This window comes from Centruroides vittatus, unplaced genomic scaffold, assembly GCF_030686945.1.
Source record: "Centruroides vittatus isolate TY-2023 unplaced genomic scaffold, ASM3068694v2 contig_667, whole genome shotgun sequence".
In the NCBI taxonomy this organism is placed as follows: Eukaryota; Metazoa; Arthropoda; class Arachnida; order Scorpiones; family Buthidae; genus Centruroides; species Centruroides vittatus.
Genome location: NW_027122419.1, coordinates 47,535 through 61,550, shown reverse-complemented (window position 1 = coordinate 61,550; position 14,016 = coordinate 47,535). Strand labels below are relative to the sequence as shown.

Sequence of the window (14,016 nt, the reverse complement as noted above, 5' to 3'; positions counted from 1 at the left end):
AACACATATACAAAAGCAGAAATTAATAAGAATATATTACATCACAAAAGAAAGAAATAATGCATATATTGTTTACAGCTAAACTATATTCTTGATGATCGTGAGACAATATATTAGCCTTTTGATCTTATGTCGCTAATTTATTATATACATTCTAGTAGTTAAGTGGATTTCTTTTTCAAAGCGAAGTTTTTGTAATGTTTTACAAAAATCTAAAAAATTTTAAACAACGCAAAAAAAGGAAATTTAATTTAACGTTATTTTATCAAAAACATTTCATTTTCAAATTTTATTCAGCATTTTTTAACTTATCAAAGAATTAAATGTATAAATTTTACATACCAACGGGGTTTTTATCCAAAAATGAAATTGGAGTTCTAGTAATACAGTGGAACATATTTTTGTGCAGCTTCAAAGATGCAGCGATGAAAAATTTATACAATAGTAATCCAGATAGTATCATCGTAAAGAACACTGCACATATAAGTCCAAAGTAAACATATACATTGTATTCTTCGCTATTATATAAACCTTTGTCTTCACTATTGTTAAATATTGTTGAATTAAATATCAAATTTTCAACATTATTCACATTTTCTGCATAGATCCGTTTGTTATGCAACCTGAAAATTAAATAGAAAATCACAATTCATTGTTTGAATTATCTAATATGTTTGACAAGCAGAAATACAACAACACTACTTATATCCGTTGAATGAAAGCAATACCAGTCAGTAATGTTGTAACTATAAGATGGTCAATTGGTAGTACATTTTCTCAAATGCATAAAATGATTTCAATGCAAATTTAAACCTCATTCTCATAATTCATCATTAAATGTTGAAGGTGTGAACATTCTTGCCATTTTTTTACGTTGTAGCTAAAACTTTTTCAGATGATGCTATTGTCAAGAAAAGTAACATAGAAGACAGGTAGAATACGATTTCACAATATGCAGATGAAGGTGCTGTTTCAAAGTGTTATTAAACATAGAATGAAACGAGTAGAATGCTCCAGTTTCGATTCACAATGTGCCTTTACCTCTAATATCGGGCGTTTGCAGTTTTACCTATTATTGCTGTGGGGTGGATTTCATCCACCACACAGCAATAATAGGTAAAAATCTATCTACTAAATCAACGGTGGGCAACCCCCGGCCCGCGAGATCTTTAGAAGAAATTATAAAAAAATATTTTTCGATGTAATTCGTCTAGTTTAAATTGAATATTAAAATGCACATAGCAACATATATGTTCATAATTTAGTACTAATGTTAAAACTAACATCCATTAAAGTATCTTTCCCTTCAATTGTCCCCACTCATAACAGCTATTTTTGTTTCGCAGTATATTCTTATTCTATGTGTATGATCAAAGTCGAATATCTAATGTTGTAATTTGTGGTAACTGAGTGACTTGTCACTGGGTTTTAAAAAAGACTATTTATTTGAAATGGAAATTAATTTATTTAAAGGTAATAACATAAATTTCTATAATAATTTTAATAACAATATTTATAAATATTTATTTAGCTTTTAGAGCAAAATGGCATCGAACAACAGTATAAAAAGAAAAGTTGATTCCGAAAACAGATCTTTTCAAGATAAATAAACGTCACAATATTTTTTTACGGAACATAATGTTTAAAACTTTTAATGTAAATAAAACCTTTATGTTTAATTTTGCAATGAAACTATCGTTGTAAAAAAGAATTTAATAAAAAGACACTACCAAATGAAACATGCAAATTATGACAGATATCAAGAAACCGAAAGAGTAAAGAAAGTTGAGAACTTAAAAAAATCTTTGAAATGTCAACAAATTATTATTGTGAGTGTTAACAAAGAAAATAAAAATAACCCTAAAGCTAGTTATATTGTTTCTTTACAAATAGCAAAAACATTAGAACCGTATTCAGATGAAGAATTTATTAAAAAATGTATATCTGAAGTTGTTGGATTATTGTGGATTGGGGGAAGATGCCTAACATTTTGCTTATGAAAGAAATTAAAGAGATAATTTGGGTTTTGGTGGCCTCTAACGAAAATATCATATTCTTGAATATGTTTTTCAAATAAAACCTTGGAGTATATCAAAAATAATTACGTATTATATTTGCAATGACGATTTTTTTACTGTCTGGCATTTTAGACAACTCTCCCCGAGTATCCTGGTGATATGCCAAATGCCATTGGGGTAGGATAACAAATATAAGCGCATAAAATTAATTTTCGAATATCTTAATCAAATTTAATTTGTTGCATATGTAGTACAAAGTACTTTATAGTTAGTGTAACAGCACAGTATAAGTATTGTTAAGTTCCCACCCGTTCTAACGTGCTCTATAGCTAGCTAAAAGCTTTTTTTCAGTCCAAAAATCTTTTCGAGAAGTCCTTATATAATTTATATGCATATCCTGCAATAAAACGAGAAAACAAAAATTTATTAAAAATAGGCATGTTATCACAAAAAAATGTGACATCTTTTCCATTTGTGCCGTGACTCCACTAGGCATCTAAGATACCTAGTGGAGTCACGAAACTTTAGAACCTAAACTACATCAAACATTAATTGTTTAGCACAATTTTTAATAAATTGTATTCTAACTTTTAGTTTTAAAATGACTTTAGAAACATTTCTCAACAAAAACTACGTTCTTATCTTGCTTTTATTCTTCTCAGATGTAGAAAATGTGGTAACGGTTGCCAAGTTACAGCTTTCCACACTTAATATTAGCCCAACGATCTATAGTACAAACACATGACAGTGTGAGATAAGCAGGGTGTCAGGGGTTAATCTCTTCCTGATCACTTACTCTGCACGGGTTGGTAAGGCCCGACCTCGGCGTCGGTGGATGGCTAGGAGGGCAAAACGTGAGTGGGGAGGTTGCGAGTAAGTCGACGGGCGTCCTTACATTTGACCAGGGCCGTATTTACATAAGGGCATTTGGGGCCTGTTTCCAGGGCCCCCACAAAATAGGGGCCCCCACAAAACTAAAAAAAAATTATGTTTAAACATAATTTTTTTCCTATTACCGCGACAGCCTAGTGTGGCCTAATCATGAGGGCAACAGGCAAAGAAAACCAAACCCGGGAAATAACCTATGAAGCATCGGAAAATTTCGGGAAAAAATTTCACATAGGTATTTTTCAGTTAAATTAAAATAATCAGTTTTACACAATAAAATATATGTATGTTTACAATAACCTTATTTTTAAATGAAATTTACAACTTCCTAGTTCAAATCTAATTGAAAGTACAGTATGTTGGGTAAATTTTCTAAATCTTCAAATTTGCCTACTCTTAATGGAGGGACCCTACCGAATTTGTGCCCAAGGCCCCTGGATTGGTAAATCCGGCCCTGCATTTGACAGGAGACAGGTTTAACAAATAACAATAAAGGTTGATTAAATAATAAAAGCGAATACACATATAATAAAGATAACTGATTACTGCTAAAATGCGGATAAAATATATCTCTATCGCTGACAGCGATCTAACTAGTAAATTTGTCATGTGCCTATCTTCTAGCGGGAGAGAGTTTACAAAGGTTCTTGCACGTCGGGTTACCTTTATATACAGTCCTATGACCGTATGCGACGACTTCCTGGACTATGGAAGCTGGAATCAGTCTTGTGTCTTCTACCTGTTTCTTCCTCGGACAGGTCCGGGACTGGAGACACTGTATTCAGACTTTCCTGGACGATCGCGCTCCTTCCAGAGTCGATCGGTTTTTTATACACTCGTTGTTGGCACTGAGCCAACCTGTCGTTCAACGTTCGATGACTAATTTTATGACGCGCGATGACTTTAATTTTTTCTCTTTCCGATCGGATCGAATGTGTAAGACGACATCCGATCGATTTCCGTAGGAACTTGCGGGTCATGAACCCCTTTAAACTCAAGAATTTTCGCCCTCAAAACCTGCGGGCTCACAACAGTATCTGACGCCACCGTTTGAAAATAACAAAAATTAGGCATTTTCCCCAGGTTACCATCTTACCCCGAATCACTGTACTCATAATAGAAAAGAAGACAATTATCGATTCAATTTCTTTATCGCGGCAAACTATAACGAGACTTATTGAGGATTTATCGATGAATGTGGAGAATACATTGAAATTTTGAATATCGCGGCTTGAATATTATTCATTAGCATTAGATGAGAGCACCGATATTACTGATTTGGCTCAATTGTCAATATTTATTCGAGGAGTTGATTCAAATATGAGTCTTTGTGAAAAACTCTTGAATAAATACAATAAAAAGTACGACTACCGAAGCAGACATTTTCTAACAAGTAGAAATTTCAATGCAAAACTTTAATCTATTACTAAAAAATTATCTGGGTTAACAATAGACAGTGCGACAGCAATGACAGGAAAAAATAAGGGAGTCATTTTCTTATTTAAACAAAAAGTGGGAAAACAGAATTTCTCTAAATTATTTATATCTGATTGTAAATCTATCCATCAACAAAAACTACGTGCAAAAGCTATGCAATTAGAAAATGTAATGTCTGTCATATCCAACTGCATAAACACAATTAAAAAATCAGCACTAAGTCATCGAGAATTTCGAGAACTGCTAATTAATCTTGAAAGTGAATATACATACAGATGTTCAACATTATTGCCCAATCCGTTGGCTCTCGAGCGCAACCGTATTAAAAAAATTTTATAATTTGAAACGAAATTAAGCTATTCATGCATATGAAAGGAATTCCCATTGAAGCATTAAATGATGAGAAATGGTTGTCGGACCTGGCATTCATTATTGATATTACAGGACACATGAATGTTTTAAATGAAGCCTTACAAAAGCAAAATCAAGATGTGATACAATTATATGGACATATTAGAACTTTTAGAAGTAAACTCCATTTGTGGCAATCCTATATAGAAAAATATAATCTTTTTCATTTTCCAACATTATCTAATTATCGTGACAAATATAATCTTAAATTTTTCGTTAAAAAAATAAAAGATCTTTATTCAGAATTTGATCGACGTCTTCAAGATTTCGACAAGAAAAATATTTATTTTCAATTATTTAACTCGCCCTTTTCCATCAATGAAATCAAAACTGTTCCGGAAAAATTTCAAATGGAATTATGTGATCTCAAAGAAAGAGTAGGTTTAAGAAAAAATTTTATGTTGAATTTCGTCTTTAAGTCATTTTTTCAATTTAATCAAAGAAGACACAGTCTGTTCAAAAATAGTTTTGAATCCACCATTTATTCCTTATTACGTGTTCCAGAACACCTTTCGACGACCTTACCTTTCTCTTGAGGCTGCTAGGTTGCCAGGTAAAAATCGTTCTTTTAAAAAACACATAAAAAACACCAAAGTTAAAACAAGAGTAAAAAGTTTGGAACTGGCAGATCTTACAGACATCTTCATGTTTTTATTCTATCCAGTAAGGGACTTCCAGATTTTTATATCCACTTAGAGTCGCTGTTTAATGTAGATTTCGATGGTGTCCCTCTGGTGACGAATTAACTTTAACATTTTTAATTGTTGAATTACGATGGATTCAAAACTATTTTTAACAGACTCTGTCTTCTTTGATTAAATTAAGAAAATTCTCTCAGCTGAAGGATTTCCAAATATAGTTGATAATGTGAAGTATATTTACTCTTTATTTGGCTCAACATATCGATGTGAACAGCTGTTCTCCATGATGAGGTACTGTACTTGAAATCGAATAACTGATACTCCTTTGGAAAACAACTTGCGTTTGAGCACAACACAAACTGCAACAGATATTGAAATGCTAACATCTTTGCAGCACCATATGTCACATTAAATAAATACTTTTCCACTTATACATGTATATTTATTGTTTTATGATTAATAGTTATTTTTCAAATTTCTTGTAAGTTTTCGAAAACGATAAGGAAAATAAATGTGGTAATTAACTTCTTTTTTTAAATATATATTTCATATTTGCAGAGTAAAAAATTACAGGTCACAAGAAGGTGTCAATTAACTACTACGGCCCGTGGAAACAACGTAAAATTTATTCTGGCCTATGTTATAAAAAAGATTGCCCACCCTTGTACTAGATCAGCGGTTCCCAATCTTTTTTTGACCAGGGACCAGTTTGATTTCATTGTCGTTAGCAGGGACCACAAAGTTTAAGAAAAATAAACTGTGTTAACCTAAAAATAAACTTTAATTAAAACTTTTAACATAAGTAATCGTTAAACTCAAGAGTAACATGCTTTAATAGTACTATTATAATAGAAAATATAACATTTTAAGTAAAAATTAAATTCAGTTTGTATCAATGTGAAAATAATAATTTAAAATGAATAAAAGTTTTAAATCTTTCACAAACCATATTTTAGCTCTTGCGGACCACTGGTGGTCCGCGGACCACTGGTTGGGAATCGTTGTACTAGATGATCAAATCAGTGGTAGTCTAAAACCATCTACTGGATGTTTGAAAATCAAGGAATAAACGTCTCAATCGACCTTGGTCCTCAGAGGTCTGAATGGAGAGAGTTAAACGAGATTTTAAAATTCTCCTTTTCAAACCTGAATAGGAAGAATTAAATGTCTCGTAAAACAATGAAAGTTTCTCTTGGATTTTTAAACAAAGGATGAATTGGGTAGAATAAGCCAAAGTCGATAGCAAGGCAATTAGAATGAAGTCGTGTTAATTCGAGAAGGTAACGTCTTCTGCGCCCCCTTGACAGAATAGAATGGAATAGAATAGACAGTTGTGACAGCCTTGCTTTTCAGCATAGCCCGGAATGCAAAAGGAAGAAAAAGAAAAGAGGGGAGGAGAGGGGAGAGAAAGAAACGAACGAAGGAAGGACAGAAAAAAGAAAAGTGGTTGGGGATCACATGGGGCTGATGGGACCATTTACATAAACACAAACAACATACATAACCAGTGCTGCTAAGCAGCTGACTAGCAATACAGCAAATGTGTATATACAGAATATCCAGGAACGCATGACAATTTACAGTACCATATTAATGGCTTAATACCCTTGGAGTTAAGCCTTTACGAAACATGTAATGAGGAGAACAGTATACAACAGATTGATCCCGACAATTTATGAACCTTACCTAAATTGATGCCACAGAAACCCGCTGAACAAAGTTACCACTTAACAAAACAGCAGCAGTACCATTGACTACCACATGGGAAAGACCCCTGGGCGCACTGTTAGCTGAGAATTTTAATTTTATATACAAAGTCCACAAGGGCTTTATAAATGTCCTTGTTTTTGAGGAAAAGTCCAGAGAACATGGCGACACTTCGAGTTCAGCTGAGACTGCTGCGATGAGACTACACTGTTCCATGTTATAGAGAGGTCACCTATAAAGGAAATGGGCACTATCCTCCACTTCCCAGAGAGGACAGGGGCAGTACCCGTTACCCTTATTTAGGAAGCATGCCAGGTATGCACGCAAGTTGCCATGGTCAGTCAGTAGTTGAGTAAGCTCATACAATGGGGTGAAGTAGAAGAACTTTACCCTTTCCTCCAGCAATGGAAGGAAACTGTGTGTAGTCCTGCCAGTGAAACTATTATCCCACTGATGTTGCCAGCAGTTAAGGAAGTAGCTGTGCAGTTGCTTTATAACCCAGCTGACTGGGAAACTAGAGTAAGCACTTGAGTTTATGTTAAAAATCGCCTTTCTAGCGAGGAAGTCTGCTCGATCGTTCCCCTTGCTGCCAGAATGGCCATTTATCCATACCATTGAGATGTCCGATGCCCGATCCAAAAATGCCAATATACTGATGATGTCGCTAACAATTAGGAAGTTAACGTTACACTTATTAATCTGATGTAAGGCCACCTTGCTATCCATTATGATTTTTATCTTGACCTTACTGAATAGTCCGGGCATCTTCTGGATGTACTTGAGTGCCTTTAAGATGGCCAGGGACTGCTTGGTTATTACTACAGTGATTGTCTAACCTGAAGTACTGTTGGTGGAAAATCTTTCCACCCTGGCCATACACCACAAATGAACCTCCAGTACCACTTTCAGTCTGGGACCTGTCGGTGTAGATACTGACCCCTGCAGAGTGGGGGGACACCACCCTTAATGAGAATCTCACAGCTAGGTTTTATGGCTGGGTGCACATGCTCGCTACTATCAGTCTTATCGATACCCTTTTCTATCAGAAAGTCCATCAGTTTTGCAATGCTATCCCCTTTGTCAATTGATGTTGTTCTGGTGGTAAAGTTCTCTCTGGTCAAATCCTGACAAAGCAATCGTGTCAGAGTATGGAGGAAATATATACGCTAAATATGTAAATCAATCAACAGGAGGTTGGCTATAGCTAGAATACCGTCTGTTGAGGCTGTCTTGTAGGCCCTCACAATGGACAGTGCTGACAGCCACTGTAGGGAGATGAGCTTCTCCCTTATGTGAACCACTCCCACTCTGTTCCCCCAAACCTCGCAGCCGTAAGTGGCGATTTTCTGAGTGACCATAAGATATATGGTCTTCCTTGCCTTGTAGTTCAGGCCCCATTTGTTCCTACATATGGAGGCCAGAGCAAAATGCAGCTTTGTGCTCTTCTCATATGCATAATACGCATGTTCTTTCCAAAGCAACTTATGGTCTATTAGGAGTCCTAGGTATTTTATTGAGTTGGAATGCTTGATGCAGTGACTGTTGACTTTTATCAATGGGAGTTTTTCAGAAGGTTCTCTTTTGGGAAGACTATGCTATTACACTTATTGTAGTTTATCCGGAGGTTTATGCACATGCTCCAGTCGTGAATTTTAGTGAGAAGATTGTTCAAAAACTCCTGTAGTTTTTCCTGGTTTGGGTGGGACGTTACTATGATTGTGTCATCCGCATATCCTCGTATTATGAGGTTATTAAGCTTTCCATGCTGCGTGTTAATTAACAGATGCTGTTATAAAAGATGTTCCATTACAAGGGACCTGACTTTGAACCTTGTGGGCAGCCCCTATTTATTGGACGAGTATGCACCAGCCTATTTTCGCTATAAATGGCTGCATTGTGGTCTTTTAAGTAGCTTTGGATAATCCTATAAAGATTACTTGGGCAGTTGGCGTCGCCAAGCTGGTGTAAGTGTAGAATCTGTGGCCACCAGGCGTGGTCAAAGGCTCCCTTCAAGTCGATTGCTACTAGGAGAGTATGATTACCAGCCTTTTTGGCAGTTTTTATGTATTCAATCAAGTTGTCTAGGACTGTGCTTTTTCCTTTCCAGAAGCCAAACTGGAGTGGATAAAGAAAGTTTAATTGGTCTAGGTCAGCGGTTCCTAACCAGTGGTCCGCGAAATATTTAAAACTTTTATTCATTTTAAATTATTATTTCCACATTGATACAAACTGAATTTAATTTTTACTAAAAGTGTTATGTTTTCTATTATAATAGTACTGTTGAAGCATGTTACTCTTGAGTTTAACGATTACTTATGTTAAAAGTTTTGATTAAAGTTTATTTTTAGATTGACACATTTCATTTTTCTTAAACCTTGTGGTCCCTGCTAACAACAATGAAATCAAAGTGGTTTTTGGTCAAAAAAAGGTTGGGAACCGCTGGTCTAGGTGGATTTGACCCTATTTATACCTAGGAAGTCTAGGACCTTACCAAAGAAGGGCAGAAGGGAGATTAAATGATAGTCAGATGGCACTGAGGGAACTTTACCTGGGTTTTAACTTTACTAAAGCCTTTTTCTAGGAGAGCGGAAAGCAACCAATCTTTAAACACTCGCCTCCTTGACAGGTGTCAATTGTTACCAGGTGATAATGAAAGACCAATTAAACAATGACTTTACGGTAAAACTTATATAAGAACGTGATTCAAAGCCTGAGATTCTTCGTTTGCATACTGTTAACTCGTATGTCGGTACTTCTGGAAGAACTCACAGAGAAAAGTGCTGACATTGCCGGAGCCAGTCCTCGTCAGCTGTGTCACTCTGTGTCATTTCGATTTACTGAGTCGAGCAAGAACCGTACCTTATGCCCCGGGGACAGTGAGCTTCTCATCGAGAACGCAGAACCCAACAAAATATCTTGATTTTTTGAACTGTTATTGTGGACTTACTTCTCGCTCTCTGAGCAGTGATATTTGTTATTGCAAAAAGTTATTGTAAAATAGTTTTTATATTTTATTAAATGGTGTAAAAGATTGACCCCTGTCTCAGTGCAATTTGTCACTTCCACATGACCCCATGTCACCCATTTCTCACCCCTGTCGGCAACCTTACAGATTATCAACAGTGGTAGTCTACTGGGGCAAGTCATAATTAATAGCAAAAATTAATATGACTTTCAGGAGGAAATATAATACATTACTCACAATAGATAACAGATAGACTTTCAAAATGGCTTTTGATCAGAAATGTCGCTAAATCTAATCCAATTGAATCAAAAACAAGAGAAACGCGGCCACTCACAAATATTGGAAAAGCCTCTCAAAACATTTTCAGAAGCAGGCTTCATTCCTTTAATGACAAAACAAATTTTTGGAGATAAGGTTTATGACATTGGAATAACATTTGAACCAGATACGATAAAAAGCGTATTAGTCCTTCTGAGCCTAAAAAATAAACATGATAGTAAATGCTTCTTAAGTGTCATAGGATAGTAGAGAAGCTATATAAAGTCGTATTTGGACATGACAAAACCACTAACAGATTTATCAATAAATAATAGCAAGTTTTAGTAGGAAGAAAAGTATGAACACAGTTTTAAATGGCCAAGAGAAATTGTTACATTTTTTTAGATTACATGATTTTTAAATTACTGGATAGTTTAGAACTTTGTAATATAGCTGAAGATTGCCCCAATAAACTTATAAGGTCTGTCCTATCTCAGGAAAATTATAGGGGAAAATTCCAATTGATATACTAGTAGAATGTTCTGAAACCCAAAAGGACTATAGTACTTGGGAACTGGATTGCCTGACTGTAATTTGGGCAGTATAGCATTTTATTCTTTATCTGTATGGAAGAACGGTATCGTATAGAGATAACCTTTTCTGTCGAGAGAAGCTTCCAACATTCCCTCTCAAGAATTATTCATTAATTACAAGTATTTTGCTTCACACGAATTAATTGCATGTTTACCTGGCAAAAGTTGGTGAATTTGGATAGGTTTACAACTATTGGTCAATTGTCAGTCAACAATTTTTGTGAAGTAAGTCTTAGAGTTGCTTAACTGTAACTACAAAGTCCAAGTTAATTACTTTTGAGTCATTTGTCTCTCTTTTTCTCTCTAATCCTTTTCTCCAGATTCCCCCTACAGAACCACTCATGCTCGTGTTTCGATTCACAACTTGTGTCACAATATGCAAGCCTAAACTGTCAAAATTCTCATTGAAGTCAGTTCTTTAGTTGAGAAAGACATCAGGAAAATTGTCGAGAAAAGGGGTACATGAACTACTCTGCTTCCTACTCTGTACGTGGAAACAATTCGAGATGGAAGTATTATATAAGTATTTTCCATTTCTTCTCGTAAAGCTTGTTCGATTATATCTGAAACTTTTTAACATGCTGAAATATATTTGACATAGATAATGTAATGTTTTTTCATTAAATTTGTATTTAAAAGACTGTTTACATGAATAAACTCACATTCATTATAAAAATGCATACCATTTGACTAGCCAATACTCGCTGAACGTTGTAATGGATTGTGCTATAAATAACATTAGTAATAAGAATATCCTGAACAGAAAACTTGATCCAGCATTCAAATATTCTTTATAGACTGAAATTCCTATTGTTTCAACTTCTACATCGTCAGATGGTATCTTTTTATTTTCATTTTCCTGCAAAAAGTATTTATATACTTATATAAAATATTCGTTAATCTATGTTTAAATCTATTAGAAAGTATTTTAATATGAATTTTGCACATAAAAAATACAAGGTATCATTTTTTCATAAAATTGAAAATTGGATTCACACAAAATAAAAACCTAGTTGGTATTTTCTTGAATATTTGTATAATAGTTATATACTAATAATATAAAAAAACCGTAAAACGATAAAAAATTTATTACAATAAAATATAATCAGTGACAATCGAAGAAAATAAACAAAGTATAAGTATTTTTCAGTACAAGTACAAAAGAACTCATCTCAAATCATCTTGTCAAATCACTCCTTACATGGAAAACAATTACCAGTCATGGCAAACAACCTGTATATTATAACATGATATTTACTTATAAAATTGTGTAAATTGTAATGAATCTCAATACCATACCTCGTTAAGTGAAACTTAGCAAGTCCGAACCAACCAATTTTCTTTCTAAATGCTACCTGCTCGTTTCAAGAATGAGTAGTTTATTGCAGATAGAAAATTCAGAAAAATCTGTCATTGCTTATTGGTTTAGTGGTGTTTAATCTACTTTACTTGACAACGTCTCTAAGCTGCAGGGTTAGTGAAGCACCCACAAAATATATTAATATCGAAATTTTATGCAAAGTATTATACGAAATTAAAGGGATAATTTTGGGTTATAACTTAACTGATGATATTCATTTAATAATTTTAATATTATATTATATAATAATATATCAAACCGAGGAGTTGAAAAATGTTTGGGTAAAAAATAAATTTTTCCGAAATTTATTTGTGGTAACATTTTCTTAACTAAATATAATTTAATTGTTGTAGGATATGATCGCATCTTTTGTTGGAGTAACTTTTTTTCCAGGTGACACATCGAATGTGTCACCTGGAAAAAACCTAACAACAAAAATCGTCATTGGACATAGTCTAAAATAATTGCCAAAATAAGCAGAAGAAAAAGGGAGGACTTCCAAATAAAAAGAAAATGTTCGATGATGACACGGGGTGGGTTTGTCTGTCATGGAGAGTTCACCGATTCACCCTCTTGAAAAAGGATATTAATGCCGTCTTCCTCCTGTCGATCCTATTCACTGTGTGGGAACGCCGAGAGGTAGGACGGAGTCGTACCTCCTTTTTTCTTCGGCGAACAGGTCGGCAAGACCCACCCCACTGTCAAGGATGGCTAAATTTTTCTGCTATCCCGACTCGTCGGGATTGGGTAATTAATTGTCAGGTCGAGTGGAGGAAGTGTGTGGGTTCGTCGATAAGTTTATGGCGATATTCCAATAAACGGACCCAGGATGGAAACACATGACGATTTATTTAGACATACAAACAACATACAGAAATCTAACGCGTCCCGTCTCTAATCGCGGGAGAGAGAGAGTTTACACATGTTGGGGGATCATACCTCGTCTTCTGATATCTCAGTTGGAATCGAAGGTGAAATTGTCTCGGCTCTCCGGTCGTGGAGGTAAGCAGGAGGATGCGTCGGGGCAGGTCGTCGTCGGCGGGCTTCGGTGGCTTCGGGGGTTCGGCCCTCGATTCTCGGGACTGATCCTACGGGACCGGCGTCTTATGCGGACCTTCAGCGACCCCGTTCTCCGATATCTCCCCCCTTTATATACTCCAGGTCTCGTCCGCTGCGATCACCAATCGCGACGGTGGGTGATAAGTCGATCTCCGTGGCTCAGAAGTCGGATTCGGAGAGGAGGGAAGCGAGTTTGACAGCGGAAGGCTGCACATCCTTTGAACCTTGATCGCTATCTCTGATTTTGATCGCTATCTCCCGAGGGGATTCGAACAATGAAATTTTAAAATCGCCCTGGCCGGTTTAACCCAGTCCTCACATTGCCACTGTTCTCCAGAGTGTAGCTGTTTATACCGGACATTCGAATTACACCATCCAGGAGCTGTACTTAGTAGGACTAAACGAAACCTGAACTTCTCTACCCAATGGCAAACGATCCACGACAGTCCGCATAAATCAACAATCGACTGATCAAGGTATTTATTGCCGCGCGCAGAAATGTAAACTCTCTCTCAGGGCAGGGTCCAGTTATGATAGTACGTTTTACGCCATATAAAAATTTATTAATTATTTTATGCCATTAATTTATTAATTATTTTATACTCGCTGAACGTTGTAATGGATTGTAATGGATCTAGAGCTAATAGCAATTGTTAATTGCTTCATAGAAACTATAACA

General features: G+C 35.4%; 1 protein-coding gene across 1 annotated transcript in view; it reads right to left on the bottom strand.

Annotated features, from left to right (window-relative positions):
• LOC136980079 (ATP-binding cassette sub-family C member 4-like) overlaps positions 1-14,016 on the bottom strand; it is a 75,997-nt gene that overhangs the window by 25,706 nt on the left and 36,275 nt on the right. The window contains exons 9-10 of the mRNA XM_067276121.1: positions 11,602-11,777; positions 343-623 (exon numbers count right to left, since the gene is read on the bottom strand). Of these exons, the coding sequence (XP_067132222.1) occupies positions 343-623; positions 11,602-11,777 (457 nt within the window). The remainder of the gene's footprint in view (positions 1-342; positions 624-11,601; positions 11,778-14,016) is intronic.